The sequence below is a fragment of the Drosophila biarmipes genome, chromosome 2L (genome assembly GCF_025231255.1).
Source record: "Drosophila biarmipes strain raj3 chromosome 2L, RU_DBia_V1.1, whole genome shotgun sequence".
NCBI classification, from domain to species: Eukaryota; Metazoa; Arthropoda; class Insecta; order Diptera; family Drosophilidae; genus Drosophila; species Drosophila biarmipes.
In genome coordinates, this window is record NC_066612.1 from 11,397,605 (window position 1) to 11,412,294 (window position 14,690).

Below are 14,690 nucleotides of genomic sequence, written 5' to 3' on the forward strand. Positions count from 1 at the left end.
GGACCGATAACTGTCAGTTGAATTCGTTATGGTCATACTGCTGCCGGTTTTTTTGTTGTATGCGATTTGTTTTTCTGCAATTTATGCCTTCGTCCTGATCTTCCTCCTGTCAAAATGCGTGCGCCTGATGCGCACCTGCTCCTCCTCGCTGTCCTGCCTCTCCTGCTGACCTGCGCTCACGGTACCCTCGCCCCGGACAGTCAAAAACCGAAGGGAAAGCCCAAGGAAAGTTCGCTGCGTGGCGGGCCCCAAGACAGCGATGTCTTCGACCTGGGGCTGGTGAATCCCGAGCCCCTGGCCAAGGACATCGTGACCAACCATCGGGGGTACTTCAAGGAGACTGGTCTGAGGCGCTTCAACGGCACCACCTTGGGCTATGTGACCCCCGTAAGTTTGAAACCCCCTTTTTTGTGTATGTATAGTAAATGCATTTTGTACCTTTGCAGTGGAATTCCCATGGTTATGATGTGGCCAAGATTTTCGCCAAGAAGTTCGACATCATCTCGCCCGTTTGGCTGCAGATTGTCAAGCAAGGAGATCGCTATGCAGTGGCGGGAACTCATGACATCGATGCAGGCTGGGTGAGCGACGTCCGGAGGAAGGGAAAACAGGCCCACAATCAGCGAACCGTAAAGGGTATAAGGATTAATCCTAGTTATCCAAACTCTGACTTACTATCCTCTAATTTTAGTGTTTCCCCGCTTCATATTCGACCACTTTACCGATCGGGACATCAAACTTCTGCTTAGCGATGCGCAGGAAAGGACCAAAGTAAACGAAGTGCTGATCAAGTGCTGTAAGGAAAATGGCTTCGATGGCCTTGTCTTGGAGGTATGGTCCCAGCTGGCTGGACGCATAGACGACAAGATCCTATACACATTGGTTCTGCAAATGGGTAGGTTTACTGAGTTAAATAATGAATTCATCGTTATTAAGCTCTGTTCCGCCTGCAGCCAAAGAACTCCAGAAACAGCAACTGCGCCTTATTTTGGTTATTCCGCCTTTCCGCAAGGATACGGGACCTCTTTTTGGGGAGAAGCATATGGACAAGCTGTTCAAGCACATATTCGCCTTCTCGCTTATGACGTACGACTTCTCCAGCGTGCAGCGCCCTGGAGCGAATGCGCCCCTATACTTCGTGCGCAAGGCCGTGGAGACCATTGCCCCAGAAGGTTGTTCTGATATGGCTGCAAAGCGTGCTAAAATTCTTTTGGGTCTGAATATGTACGGCAATGATTACACGCCTGATGGCGGTGGACCCATCACCTTCTCCCAGTACTTGGATCTGGTGAGGCATGTGAAGAAGCATTTGACTTACGACGAACGGGATGTTGAGAATTTCTTCGAAATCAAGTGAGTTTCTGATTTCATTTTGAGGCTAAAACTGTTAACCTGTTGCCTTTTAAGAAACGACGATGGTCGGCACATTGTATTTTATCCCACTCTCTACTCCATCAACGAGCGCATAAAGCTGGCCCAAGAGCTGGGCACTGGCATTTCCATCTGGGAACTCGGGCAGGGCCTAAACTATTTCTACGATCTCTTTTAGATAGCTTGTTAGCGGCATGCAATGCACAACACATATTGAACAGCTAAATTGCTTCTCACCAATCAAACAAAACCATGGTGTTTTTCTTTGAAAGTGCTTGTAAGAAATATAAAAAGTTACTATAATCGGTGAGTTATATTCAAATCTGATTTTGGTTTGAAATTGAGCGCCAAATAAAAACTATCCAGCCCTGAAAAATTATCGAGTGTCTTGAAGCCAGAATTGCTTATCGAATGTTGTTTTATTTTATAAAAGCATCGATAGCAAATTGTTCGATACTATCGTTATGTTTAATTATATGCATAAATATGTTCATAAGAAATTAGTTCATAAGAAATTATTGTACGAAAAAAATGTGAGACCCTTTTTAATTCGCTTGAGCAAAAATTGTATTCAAATATATTGGAATACAACCGTTATCTATAAACAAAATTTCACTTGAGAATGTCAATTTGGCTTATATATATTTGTATTATAATATTTATCATTTTATTATTGGTGAAGCTAGCATGAAACATTATTTTTTGATCGATATTTCGCTGTGTGTAGGGGATATAACCGTGATTATTGTCTGAACAGACTTATCGACCTATCGAAAGAGCTCTTGCCAGCTCTAAACGGATGGCTCGGCCATTTCGTTTTTGTCTTCACCCCAATAAAGTTGATAGACCTACAAGTAAGAATTTATTGATTGGATTTTGGGGGAAATAATTAGTGACAAAGTACACTAAATGTGCTTCTTCATGGCCAGTGAACTAAAAAATGTTATGAACTAATTTAAAGGGTCAAATTCAAAACGATGGACCTTCTTTCGTATAAAAATCAATTTTTCCCTTTGGACACCACGTGTTTCAAAATGGCGACGGATAGAAAATGCCGTGGAATGATGAGCACCTTAAATACCTTTTGCGGTTTCCACCAGAAGGCTTCGGCTTAAAGATGGGCTTAGGTGTCTGACTACTCATCGGATAAATTTGGCACTTTTTCATTACAAACGTGAAACTAACCCAACTTTCGTCACTCTTCCCCTTCCAGAATGGCGGACGCAGCTCCAGCCCGTAGTGGTTTCCGTGGCGGATTTGGCTCTCGTGGTGGTCGTGGTGGACGCGGTCGTGGCCGTGGACGCGGCGCCCGCGGACGTGGCGGCAAGGAGGACTCCAAGGAGTGGGTGCCAGTTACCAAGCTAGGTCGCCTGGTGCGCGAGGGCAAGATCAAGTCTCTGGAGGAGATCTACCTGTACTCGCTTCCCATCAAAGAGTTCGAGATCATCGACTTCTTCCTGGGATCCGCGCTGAAGGACGAGGTGCTGAAGATCATGCCCGTGCAGAAGCAGACGCGTGCTGGTCAGCGTACCCGTTTCAAGGCCTTTGTGGCCATCGGCGACAACAACGGCCACATTGGTCTGGGTGTTAAGTGCAGCAAGGAAGTGGCCACCGCCATCCGCGGCGCCATCATCCTGGCCAAGCTGTCCGTGGTGCCCGTGCGCCGTGGCTACTGGGGCAACAAGATCGGCAAGCCCCACACCGTGCCCTGCAAGGTCACCGGCAAGTGCGGCTCCGTCTCCGTGCGCCTCATCCCCGCCCCCCGTGGTACCGGCATCGTCTCGGCCCCCGTGCCCAAGAAGCTGCTGACCATGGCCGGTATCGAGGATTGCTACACCTCGGCCCGTGGCTCCACTGGAACCCTCGGCAACTTCGCCAAGGCCACCTATGCCGCCATCGCCAAGACGTACGCCTACTTGACCCCCGATCTGTGGAAGGAGATGCCCCTGGGCTCCACTCCCTACCATGCATACTCGGACTTCCTGTCCAAGCCCACTCCTCGCCTGCACGCCGATGCCTAAGTGAGCACCATCGAGGCCAAGTAATCCAGAGTTTTTGAATAAAGTCATGAACCTAAAAATATAATCTGTTGTCCTTTTTTGTTGTGGAAATGAGAAACGCTGGTGGAACTTTCTTAAATAGTTTACGTCAGACTTTCACTTATATAAAGTGAATTCTCTTTATCAACATCTAAGGAGATTGTTCCGAATTATGATAAAAATATATATATGAGAAATATTTTGCTACATAAAGTATTAGTTGGGAGTCGCAACTCTCTTTAAAATGCCAATATTCAACAATTCTTAAAGTTATCTAAAGAAATTCTAGTAAAAAATGTACCACCGATGCTAAGGCAAGAGTAATTAAAACACCTTTGAATGCCGCTTAAATTACTTTTATATTTAAAACATTACACTTAGGATAGTCAGGCCAAAGTTCTACGCCTTTACTCCGTAGGCCTCCGGCATACGCTCAATGGCGTACTTGTGCGCCGCCACGTACATGATGGGCACACCCGGAATCTTGCGGATGCGGTTCTTCAGGTCCTTGTCGTTGGTGGCCACGATGTAGCACTTGTGCTGGCGCACCCGCTCCACCAGGCAGTCGTCCGCATAGGTGCCCTTGTGCAGGCAGGGCAGTCGCTCGAATCGGGGATCGGAGATGATGCGCAGGGCCAGCTTGTACTTGTTGCCCAGCTTCTCCAGCTCGGCGCGCACGCAGTCGGAGATGTAGGGTATGCACTTGGCGTACAGGCAGTCCATCATTCCCTGCACAATGTCCAGCTTGTTCTTGATGCTGAAGTTGATAAAGTTCGTGTCCAGGACGACGTGGTAGGGCGGACCCAGCTGTGTGTTGTACTGGAAGAACAGAGCGGAGCTCTGCTGGGTGGCCTCGTGCACCTTTAGCTGGTGCGGATCCACGACCGCCTTCCTTTTCTTCCGGAGCTGATCCTTGATGCGGGCGTCCGTGGGTTTCATCAAGCGTTTCAGCTGTGCATTTCGTTGTTTCTTCACCTTTTGCGTCTTTTTGTGCTTTCCCTGTAATATGAGGAAGTTGGTCAGCATCGTACATCTATAATTTGAAAGCATAGTTACCATTGTGTAGGGTAATTCCTTTAAAATGTAAACAATACAATTGAAAAAAAGGGACACACGTGCGGAAACTATTTTGGTGATCAGCTGTTTTGGCTGGAATATCGATAACCAAATCGAACTATTGATTGAAGATGCCTGCAATTCAAAAAATTTTTCATTTAACTTACCTTTAATGTTTTTAAATTTAATTAAATTGTTTTCGAAAAATATGTTTTATTTATTGGAAAAGTTTTATTTAAAAAAAATGATTATATGAATATTTTTGTGAAACTATCGATTTGGGGAACTAACGTTTAAAATAAATTGTATAGTTCATATCTTCAATTGCATACATATTAAAAATATAAATAGTTTTTAGAATTACTATAAATTTAGTAGGCTTCTATATAAATACAGAAATATTCATACTCACATTTCAATAAGTTTTTAAAAATCAAATTTTTCACATACGATATTTCCAGGGCTGCACGGTGGACTATCGATAATTCGCCGCCATTTTTGCATATACTTTTCCTTCCACGTGCAGCAGCGGATGTCGCTCACTTTTTCTCAAAAACTCAAAGGAAATGGTAAGTCCGCTCGAGCTCTGGTAGATTTTCAATTAAATTAAATTCGAAGTTAATTCAGTAAAGTAAAGTGTTATGCCTCAAATGATGAGACTGATGACGAGACTGAAGGGACATTTTCTCGACTTGGCATTGTATCTTTCAGTGCTTCGTTGAACTATATTTGTTCATTTAAGATGAATCGGCAATCTGATGGCATATAACTTAAATAATTTGGTTGATTAGGTTTGGATAGAATGTGTGCTAAAGATGAATTAATTATTGCAGTGAGAACTACTGGAAACCGTAACCATTTGGTTGAATTGAATTCAATGCATGCCCTGTGCATGTGAGACACCTCGGGACAACATGTGACCGACGAGACACCTCGGGCCATGAGCCTTCTGGGGACACCTCCCATATTAGAGGTAAGATATTCCCATCTATTAGCAACTTAAGCTTTTGTGATGAACTTTTACACAGACCTGTACCGAGATCTAGACTCGTGTGGAAAATTGTAAACTGATCAATAAAAAAAAAAGTTTTTTGTTAAGTAAAATATATATTATTTGGTACTAATCAACAAATTTTCCTTTTGTTTTAGGGTGCGTCATATGCTAGGATGACAGTTTTTCCATGGTTGCAAGCGTCAGAAAGGTAAGCATTAGAAAAAACTCCAAATCTTAAGTGATGATCTTTTACACAGACCTGTACTGAGTTAAAAACCGTGCAGAAAATTGTAAACTGATTCAATACTAGAGCAAGATTCCATATTTCGAATACTTTTATTTATTTCGTGTATATTAATGTGGTTATTCTTATTTCCAGGTTGTACTTCCAATTTTGAGGTTATGAGTGGTCATTGTTACATCGAACACATGGATATTTCCAAAAAAGGTACTTCTTCAAACCATTTCATAGTTTTAGCAACATATTTGACTGATGATTACCTTAAACACCTTTTGCGGTTTCCACCAGAAGGCTTCGGCCTAAGGATGGGCTAAGGCGTCTGACTAAACCACCTGCTAAGATTTTTGAATAGATTTTGTTTCGCATCTTACTTATCCATTCCTTATTCAATTTTCCAGAATAACTCGGTACTTTGCTGGGAAATAGCCATTTTATTGTCATGGTTGATTGGATGTACTCCCAAAAGGTAATATTTTTAAACGATTATATTTGTAAAGCGATTAAATGATGATTACCTTCAACACCTTTTGCGGTTTCCACCAGAAAGCTTCGGCTTAAGGATGGTCTAAGGCGTCTGATCGCTTCTCAAAAATATGTGCTTTACTTAAATGGAATACAAGATCTAAAAATGTATTTAATTATATTTCAGAAAGACGTTGACCAGATTTTAAAACAACAAAGCCTTTGGATGTTATATATGCAATCAAATAAAACAAGTTACAATATCCACTATCTTATTTGTATTTGTTATTTACTATGGGGTACAGAAGTTAATGCAGAGGTGAAGCCCTGATATCCATGTTATGGTTGCTTAAAACATGTGCGACCTTTATGCTTAGAATGGTAATTTACCAAGTTGCGCTCTTTGAAATTAAAAGGGGATATTATTATGTTTGGAAAGAGTATGTCATGAAACACCGAAGCCTTTTTTGTTTATTTTGAAAGCAATTAGCGAAAGTAAGCTAACAAGAAAACCAACATCTCCGCCAAAGAAGGTTTTTAGCTGCCTAATGAGAAAAAAATAAGGTGATGCGCTTTATGTAACATAAGAAAGCAGTCAGCTATCATCTTGTTTAGCTGAACGCTACCAATATATTTAAATTTCAAATTCACGCGCCAAATTGCCACCCCATTTCCACCACCCCCACCCTCCGATATCGATAACATGGAAAATGAGACGCGCCGGTTTAATCAAACCGCTGCTGCGTATAAATAGTAACAAAAGCCGGGAATGGAGGAAAAACTACGCCACCCAAGTGGACCCTAGCTTGGCGGAATGTTCCCTGGACCCCAAGGAGTACCTGGACTTCAAGCGGCAACTGAGGCAGCTCAACTTGCCCCACAAGGATGGAAACACGTGCTTGCAACTGGAGTGCCGCCTGTGCAACAGGCAGCCGTCCCAGAAATCCAATGACCAGGGGATGCTGGCTTACGTAAACAAGCGGACGGGTGAGTGGGATAAGTGCTTATCTCAGAGATATCCATTATATAAGACGTACCCCCCTAGGAGCATTCATGTGCCCCAACTGCGACGTGAAAACCTCTCTGGCGAGTGCCTTGGCGGCCTATCAGTTGCCTTCGCCGGCTGGCTACAGGCGACTCCCGCAAAGGCAGCCGCTGCACGAATCCCGATTCCCAAACCTCGTTAATGTGACCCCCGAAGCCTGCTTAGCTCTGGGGATCAAGGGCTTAAGGGAGGACCAACTAAATGCCATTGGAGCCCAGTGGGAGCCCCAACAACAACTTCTTCACTTCAAGTTACGCAATGCCGCCCAAGTTGTGGTGGGTGAGAAGGTGTTGTATTTGGGCGATCGACGGGAGGAGACCTTCCAGGAGAGCTCGAGCTCCGGACTGCTCATCCACGGAGCGGCGAACAAAACCAAAGCGGTTCTAGTCAGCAACCTAGTGGACTTTATGGTCCTCTCCACACAGAACATTGAAACGCGTGAGTAAAATCCGAAAACTATTAGTTTGACTCAGCAAATATATTGATTTCATTTAAATTGTCATTCAGATTGCGTTGTCTGCCTGCCTTATGGTTTGAAGACTCTGCCCCAGGAGTGCCTGCCCGGCTTGGAGCGCTTCAAGGAGTTGATCTTTTGGTTGCACTACGATGCCACCCATAGCTGGGATGCAGCTCGGGCATTTGCACTGAAGATGGACGAACGAAGGTGCCTGCTGATCAGACCCACTGAAACGGAACCGGCTCCTCATTTGGCTCTAAGCCGACGCCTCAATCTGCGCCACATCCTCGCCAAAGCGACGCCAGTGCGACACAAGGCCATCACTACATTCGGGGCGATGCGAAATGACATTCTCAGTGAGTTACAGAACATCGAGAAAGTGAACGGAGTGAAGTGGAAGCGCTTTCCGGTGCTGAACAAGCTGCTCAAGGGCCATCGGAGGGGAGAGTTGACCATTCTCACCGGGCCAACGGGCAGTGGCAAGACGACCTTTATGAGCGAGTACTCCCTTGACCTGGCCATGCAGGGGGTTAACACGCTGTGGGGCTCCTTCGAGATCCGGAACACCCGACTGGCGACCACCCTGCTCCGTCAGTATGTGGGCTATCCGTTGGACGACCGGTTGCAGGAGTTTAACCACTGGGCAACGGAATTCGAGCGCCTGCCGCTCTACTTCATGACCTTCCACGGACAGCAGCCGCTGAAGCCGGTTCTGGAGGCCATCGAGCATGCCTCCTATGTGCACGACGTGATGCACGTGATCATCGACAACCTGCAGTTCATGATGGGCGTCTCCACGCATCGGAGCGACAAGTTCTGGGAGCAGGACTCTATAATAGCAGCCTTCCGCTCCTTTGCCACCAAGCACAATGTCCACGTGACGCTGGTCATGCATCCGCGCAAGGAGCGGCAGGAGGACGAGCTGACCACCAGCTCGGTGTTCGGTACAGCGAAGGCTACTCAGGAAGCGGACAACGTACTGATCATCCAGGACAAGCGGCTGACCTCTGTGAGGGGCAAAAAGTATTTGCAGATTGCCAAGAATCGTTATTCCGGCGATCTGGGCATAATGCCGCTGGAATTCGACAAAGATGCCCTGAGCTACTCCTCCCAGATCCAGAGTGCCAAGCGAAAGCGGGAAAAGACGCCATCAGAGACTTAACTTATTAAGGCATTTGTTGTACTATACGATATAATTATTCTGTTGTCTATGGCTAGGTTAGGCTTAAGTGAATCCCTTGATTTTGATAAACCACATCACGTTGAGCTCTGCTTGTAGTTCTTGGTGTTCATGATCTTCTTCCCGCACATGGCACAAATGGCCTTTTTGTAGGCGCACGCCTGGCAATAATGGGCTCCCATCTGGTGGACTTTCTGCCGGCAGATCCTGGATGGGTATAACATACTTTTTATATGTTTTGATTAATTAGTGAGGATGTTTGCTTACCGACAAGGCGCCAAAGCGGTGCCTATGGGATTATATCGCTCTCGTGCCGAGGATAACGCCTTGTTTTCGTTGATCTTTCGTCCGCCTGCCGGGGCCGTACTCGTTCTCCAGGGATTCGGGGCGGAAACTTTGGACAACTTGGCCTCGCACTTCTCGCAAACCATTTTTCTTATCAAAATGTTTTTTATTTACGTTTGCAAAACCAGTGTTACCCCAAGCAGTAAAGGAAATATTGATATCGATAAATATAAGTTTGTCATCGAAAACATCGCTTTTGCTTTTTAAAAGTGAAAGTAAACGTAATTATTAAATTAAATTAAAACAAGGTAAATAAAAAAATATTTAAAATAATTTCTTTTTTATCACAGATTATTTTCGAGGAAAGTAAGCTTCGATTACGAGCACTACTAATTATCGAAATCGGGTTTGTGCTATCGACCATCTCAATTGCAAATTTCGGGAAACAAAAAAATGACGACGGAAAAGAACGACCAACTGAGGTAAATTAGAATAAATATATATTCAATAATGTTAAAGTTAAATGCCCTGTGCTTTTCAGACAACAGCTCATAGCGGCGGTTGTGAAGAAACGAGCGGCGATTGCGCGGGCCCATGAAATCGTGGTGCGACTTTTGGAGCCCGGAATACCTGAGCCCGAGTTCCTGTCCCTGGTAAAACCATGCAAATTTAAAACTTCATGAGGAGTCTGAGTATTTCCTGTACTTGCAGCTCTGGGAGATTAATCCTCCAAATTATGCAGACATCGTGGATGAGCGGGAAATAAATAAACTATGTGGATATCCACTTTGCTCCAGCACCTTAGAGAAGTAGGTGGTGGTCGCTAAAGATGCGTCTTCAATATTAATGTCTTTCTTTTCTTTTAGCATTCCCAAACAAAAATACAGCATTTCCGCTTCAAAAAACAAGGTATACGACCTGACAGAGCGCAAGAAATTCTGCTCGGGATACTGTTTCAAGGCCTCCGAACACATCAAGTCTCAGGTGCCCACATCGCCGCTGTGGCTACGCGATCGGGAGACGAGGACCAGCTTCCAGTTGCTGCCTCGAAATACTTGACCAATACGTGCAGCTCTCAAAGCGTTTATTTATTTCATTAATAAGCATTAAGACCATTTGTTCATTACATTAGTGGATTTTTCGATGTGGGATTATAAACCCTAGGGAATATTTCTTAAAGCACTAGGCGATCTTGCTTAGATCATGATTATATTGTCGCGCTCTAACGTCAACTCGGCTTCGCGCTTGGCATCCTCTTCAGACCACTCGCCGCACTTGCTCAGCACGTCGGTTTCCCGCGGAGGTTCGGTCTAAAGTTTCGGTTAGAGAAGAAGACACGTGCGGATATGATTTACACATAAGAATGTTGTTTTTTATTTGGTTATGCATTTGGCTCTACCTCTTTGTCGTTGGCAGCCAGTTTGGTGAACATGTTGGCGTAGAGCTTCTTCTCCTTGTCCTTGCTCTCCTTGAGCTTCTGCTTGCAGATGATCACTTGATTGGCAGCAGCCTTGTTGGCGGGCTCCAATTGGATGACCTAACGAAACAACAAGCGTTATAGTAAGGGCACTATCTTAATGCTCAGTCTAACCACCTTTTGGAAATCGTCCAGAGCATCGTCCAGCTCGTTGATGGTCAAGTTGCACTGACCACGACGGTAAAGAGCCTTAACATTGTTCTGATCCAAAGCCAAAACCTCATTGCACTAAAGCATAAAAGAATGAAGACTAGTTAATTAACGAATTCAAGGTGTTGAACCCCAGAAACCCACCTCCTGCTTGGCTTCGAAGTGATCGTTGGACTTCTGGTGGCACAAAGCAATGTTGCTGTGCGTGGCCACCTTGACCTTCTTCACCTCCTCGTTGGTGTCAGCCGTGTTTGGCAGGAGATTCTTGCACTTGGTGTACATCTTGATGGCCAGGGCCCAGTTCTCCTTCTTAAAGTAGTTGGTGCCCTTCTCCTTGTAGACCAAGGCCTCGGCCAGGCGCTCCTCGTCGCTCAACTTCCACTCCTCCAGCCCTTTGCCGCAATCCACCAGCTTAACTGTGTACTCAACGATGGAATTTGGAGGGATCTTGAACTCCTCACTGCCCTCTGCTCCAAATGCATACTTGGCTTGAATTTTAAGTCTGGTTTCGGGGATTTTTGTTTTGGTTGTGTTAGTTTCAAAGAGTTTACATGGGGTTTTACCTGGAAGTCTCGCCTATGTTCATCTTCTCCAGGGCAATCTCGACGCCCTCGATAATGCCGATGGCCTTGCCCTCGCCATAGTCAAACTCCACATCGCGATCCTCAAACACGCGGCCCTCGAAAGCACCAGAAATGTGAGCTGTGTTTAAGAAACCGCATGAGAAATAGTTAACCGCATTAATGCGATAAACCAACCCTTGACGAAGGCACCATCGCTGGGAGTGCGCTTCTTATCGCTGGCCTCCAAAATGGTGCGGTCAATGCTGCCGTCCTGATTGGGACTCAGATCCTCGCCCTTCCAGCCCAGCATCTCCAGCTAAGGGGGAGTACTTATGAGTTAGTTTATAGCAATAAATCTTATTTTTAAATTTCTTATAAAATATGTAAGTATTATGTAGTATTAATATTGAATGATTTATATGACATTTAAGATACCTATGTGTTATGATCCTTACTTAGTACAATGTAAAATAACAAAAACATATAATTTTATTAAGAAGTTTCCCGAAAATCTTGTAATTTTGAATGAAAGTGTCAGTTTAAAGGGGCTTTAGGTGATATTGGATTATTAGTTAATTTTAGTTAGAATATATAGGAAATCCTACCTCAAAAATCAGTGTGGAATCCGGCGGAATGGCGGGCGGGCTGCCGGCAGCTCCGTAGGCGTAATTGGGAGCACATGTGAGGAAGCAGCGCTCGCCAATCTTCATGGTGGCCACCCCCATGTCGAAGGCCTTGATCACGTTGCCTGGAGAAACGGAGTCGGAGGTCGGAATTTCATTTGGAAGTTTCGGGAAATCGCAGGCACTCACCTTTGCCGAGCGGAAATTCGAAGGGCTCATTGCGGCCGACGCTGGAGTCGAACTCCGTGCCGTCGACCAGGCGACCCGTGTAGTGCAGGGACACAGTGCACCCGGTGTGCGGCGTCTCCGTGCCCCTGCCCTCCTGCAGGATCTCCTTGAGCACGCCGCCGTCGCCGGATAAGTCGATTTTATTTCCTTGCGCCATTCTTCCGTTCAATTTAGCAGATTTGACAGAGTGACCAGACCAGATGGTTAATATCGATGTCAGCACCAATGTAATCGATTTTAACACCGAGTCATCGATGTTTTAGCATCGGTAACATCGATGTTTCACTGTTAAATTCAACAGTGACACTAAGTGCTTACGTTACGTTACGTTTCACCAAAAACATCGATGTTTTCAAAACTCTGTATCTTCGATGTATTTGCACGCTATCGACGTTGGGTGGAAAACTTTGATAAACAAGTTCTTAGACTGTGTGGTGTCTCATTTAAAAAGGTTTCAGTTTTTTGTTTGAATTTTTAATTTAGAGAGAATTTATCGAGAACATAGAGAAAATTTAGCGAGAAGATAGAAAGAATTTACTGAGAACATAGAGAGAATTTATATAAAATTAAGCGAAACTTAACTTGGCGTCTTGATTTAAAAATTTTAATTTTGTTTGTATATTTCGTATTTTGTTGTCTAAAAAGGATCGAACAATAAATTCATAATTTAAAAAAAAAAAAAAATTATATGCTGGACTAGAAAATAATATGCAGCGAGGTAAATAAATAATGATTCTATTTTGTAACACAGTGTTATTACTATCAGGGTTTTATTTTTCTTGTTTTTCTTAATTTTTTATGTTCAACAGGAATAGAAACTGACTTCGTCAAGCCGAAGCTTCTATATCCTAGCAGATCGTTTCAGAGGGAGCTTCATAGCTTTTATTTTTTTTAAAAACTTAAAAACAAATTACTGAAATGTTAAGATAACGTCCTACTTCAGTTTACTACCGTATTTGTTTGCCAAAAACGATATATAACTGTCTTTGTAACATTTGAAAATTAAAATTCCGATTTAATTTAAAAATAAAATTAATCTTAATTTAATTTCCTTATGTGTATCCGATGTTTTATTTTTTTCTTAGTATTGTAAAAAACTTTAAATTCAACAAACAAATTAAATAAACATAACAAAGCTTTAAAGAAATCTTTTTATACGTATCGGGTAGTGTCACATTTCACTTTCACATTTTGGTCTCGGGATATTTTGTTTTATTAGAAGCATAAATTTATGTACTAATCATGAAGATTAAAAAAAAAAAATTACCCTTTTATTACTAAAATTCGATTGTTAAGATTGTACATTTAATTTTTAACTTCAGTACCTTTATAAGTCCATTCAATTAATACGACTTTTCTTTTATACAGCAATAAGTAATGGGCTCTGTTTTGGTTAATCCATTCGAACCCCAATTAATGAAATTAAAGCCCGTCCCGTGTCCATTTAATTGTGATGGCTGCGACCTACACACACAGTGCCGCACAAATGTAAGCTGCCCAGCGGCCTTTGAATGCATGTGCATCCTCACAAATGCGAAACTGTGTGCAGTGTGCAGCAAATATAATCCTGTTATCGTTTTTGTTATATTTGATTATTTTGCCCTTGGCTTTTGGCAGTGCCAAGTTCCATTTTGTATGCCAGCACGAGCAGCAAAATAAATTAATGCACTTAATTTTATTGGTTTCTATAATTCATGCTCGTAAGCTCGCCAGCTGTAAGCTCTGCGCAGTAGGGCAATTGGGGGATTAAGGCATTGGACATTCGGCGATTTTATCAAGGTCAACTGGGATGATAAAAATGATAAAGAGACGGAACGCTTTGTTGGCAGCATTATTAAGGGCTTTGGCGTTATCTTCTTTGATTTCCGCGTGTGTCCTTATAAATCGGTGCAGCTGTCGCTGTCTCCTGCTCACTAAAATATTAGCCAGTCATCAACCAGGTCTTCATCCGCGTTTGGGCTTCTTAAAGCCCAGAGTTTGGCACTTGGCGCTCATTAATTAGCTTGGATGACTACACTGAAAATGTTTTTTTACATTTCTTTTATTTTTTGTTTTATTCTAGTCTTAGAAGCTGAAACTGCTAGCAAAATCCCATTTAAATGTATTTTTTTGGCTTGGATTCATATAATCCAATTAAAAAGATTTCATACACATTTTTCTATATAAATGTACTATTACAAGACGTATACGTAATATTATTAAGTATACGTTTTTTAATGCCATAAGTCATGACTCATAACATGTCTCTAGCTTTTTAGGACTCTAAAATATTTCTGGTTATTTGGATATTTTAAAGTTTTTCAAAAACTTTTTGCTAGTATTACACATGTGATAATGCCTTTTTATCTGTCATCACATAGACTAATACATGCCATTTATTTGTATAAGGAAGAAATGTCCCCAAATCAAGTGATTAACTCTGGCCTATTGCAATCCTATCATCAAGAATGGTATATTTGCTGTTGATACTTCTACTTTGTAGTTCTGAGCTCGCCCATATATCAGCATATGGGATTTAG

The 14,690-nt window shown here is 43.2% G+C and overlaps 7 protein-coding genes, 1 long non-coding RNA gene and 1 other non-coding gene across 10 annotated transcripts; 6 read left to right on the top strand and 3 right to left on the bottom strand.

The window, feature by feature from the left end:
- Window positions 1–30: 30 nt before the first annotated feature.
- On the top strand, window positions 31–1,674 carry LOC108032382 (chitinase domain-containing protein 1). The gene is made up of 5 exons (XM_017106203.3): window positions 31–387; window positions 447–636; window positions 692–895; window positions 954–1,353; window positions 1,408–1,674. The coding sequence occupies exons 1-5, from the start codon at window positions 115–117 to the stop codon at window positions 1,547–1,549; spliced, it is 1,209 nt and encodes a 402-aa protein (XP_016961692.1). The 5' UTR covers window positions 31–114; the 3' UTR covers window positions 1,550–1,674.
- Window positions 1,675–2,084: 410 nt separating this feature from the next.
- Window positions 2,085–3,456, top strand: LOC108032620 (40S ribosomal protein S2). Its single transcript, XM_017106558.3, has 2 exons — window positions 2,085–2,225; window positions 2,585–3,456. Exon 2 carries the CDS (start codon window positions 2,586–2,588, stop codon window positions 3,390–3,392), a length of 807 nt encoding a protein of 268 aa, XP_016962047.1. The 5' UTR covers window positions 2,085–2,225; window position 2,585; the 3' UTR covers window positions 3,393–3,456.
- Window positions 3,457–3,750: 294 nt separating this feature from the next.
- LOC108032621 (rRNA-processing protein FCF1 homolog) lies at window positions 3,751–4,985 on the bottom strand. The gene is made up of 3 exons (XM_017106559.3): window positions 4,917–4,985; window positions 4,467–4,601; window positions 3,751–4,409 (listed from the first exon to the last, which is right to left on the bottom strand). The coding sequence occupies exons 1-3, from the start codon at window positions 4,968–4,970 to the stop codon at window positions 3,810–3,812; spliced, it is 789 nt and encodes a 262-aa protein (XP_016962048.2). The 5' UTR covers window positions 4,971–4,985; the 3' UTR covers window positions 3,751–3,809.
- On the top strand, window positions 4,932–6,433 carry LOC108032623 (uncharacterized). Of its 2 annotated transcripts, none has more exons than XR_001768630.3 (6): window positions 4,932–5,035; window positions 5,300–5,439; window positions 5,616–5,668; window positions 5,840–5,908; window positions 6,100–6,167; window positions 6,351–6,433. It is a non-coding gene; the product is annotated as an uncharacterized LOC108032623 (long non-coding RNA). The 2 variants fall into 2 exon arrangements; XR_001768631.3 differs by lacking the exon at window positions 4,932–5,035 and adding an exon at window positions 5,079–5,097.
- LOC122818898 (small nucleolar RNA Z5) lies at window positions 5,112–5,227 on the top strand. Its single transcript, XR_006368382.1, has one exon. It is a non-coding gene; the product is annotated as a small nucleolar RNA Z5 (small nucleolar RNA).
- Window positions 6,434–6,858: 425 nt separating the features above from the next.
- Window positions 6,859–8,931, top strand: LOC108032617 (mitochondrial DNA helicase). Its single transcript, XM_017106556.3, has 3 exons — window positions 6,859–7,150; window positions 7,209–7,646; window positions 7,716–8,931. Exons 1-3 carry the CDS (start codon window positions 6,874–6,876, stop codon window positions 8,825–8,827), a joined length of 1,827 nt encoding a protein of 608 aa, XP_016962045.1. The 5' UTR covers window positions 6,859–6,873; the 3' UTR covers window positions 8,828–8,931.
- On the bottom strand, window positions 8,840–9,332 carry LOC108032622 (cysteine-rich PDZ-binding protein). The gene is made up of 2 exons (XM_017106560.3): window positions 9,113–9,332; window positions 8,840–9,052 (listed from the first exon to the last, which is right to left on the bottom strand). The coding sequence occupies exons 1-2, from the start codon at window positions 9,274–9,276 to the stop codon at window positions 8,923–8,925; spliced, it is 294 nt and encodes a 97-aa protein (XP_016962049.1). The 5' UTR covers window positions 9,277–9,332; the 3' UTR covers window positions 8,840–8,922.
- Window positions 9,333–9,502: 170 nt separating this feature from the next.
- Window positions 9,503–10,258, top strand: LOC108032352 (putative RNA polymerase II subunit B1 CTD phosphatase RPAP2 homolog). Its single transcript, XM_017106163.3, has 4 exons — window positions 9,503–9,612; window positions 9,672–9,783; window positions 9,842–9,939; window positions 9,997–10,258. The coding sequence occupies exons 1-4, from the start codon at window positions 9,584–9,586 to the stop codon at window positions 10,187–10,189; spliced, it is 432 nt and encodes a 143-aa protein (XP_016961652.1). The 5' UTR covers window positions 9,503–9,583; the 3' UTR covers window positions 10,190–10,258.
- LOC108032618 (FK506-binding protein 59) lies at window positions 10,198–12,379 on the bottom strand. Its single transcript, XM_017106557.3, has 8 exons — window positions 12,133–12,379; window positions 11,926–12,068; window positions 11,516–11,636; window positions 11,321–11,459; window positions 10,902–11,259; window positions 10,725–10,835; window positions 10,530–10,667; window positions 10,198–10,440 (listed from the first exon to the last, which is right to left on the bottom strand). Exons 1-8 carry the CDS (start codon window positions 12,326–12,328, stop codon window positions 10,327–10,329), a joined length of 1,320 nt encoding a protein of 439 aa, XP_016962046.1. The 5' UTR covers window positions 12,329–12,379; the 3' UTR covers window positions 10,198–10,326.
- Between the last annotated feature and the right edge of the window lie 2,311 nt (window positions 12,380–14,690).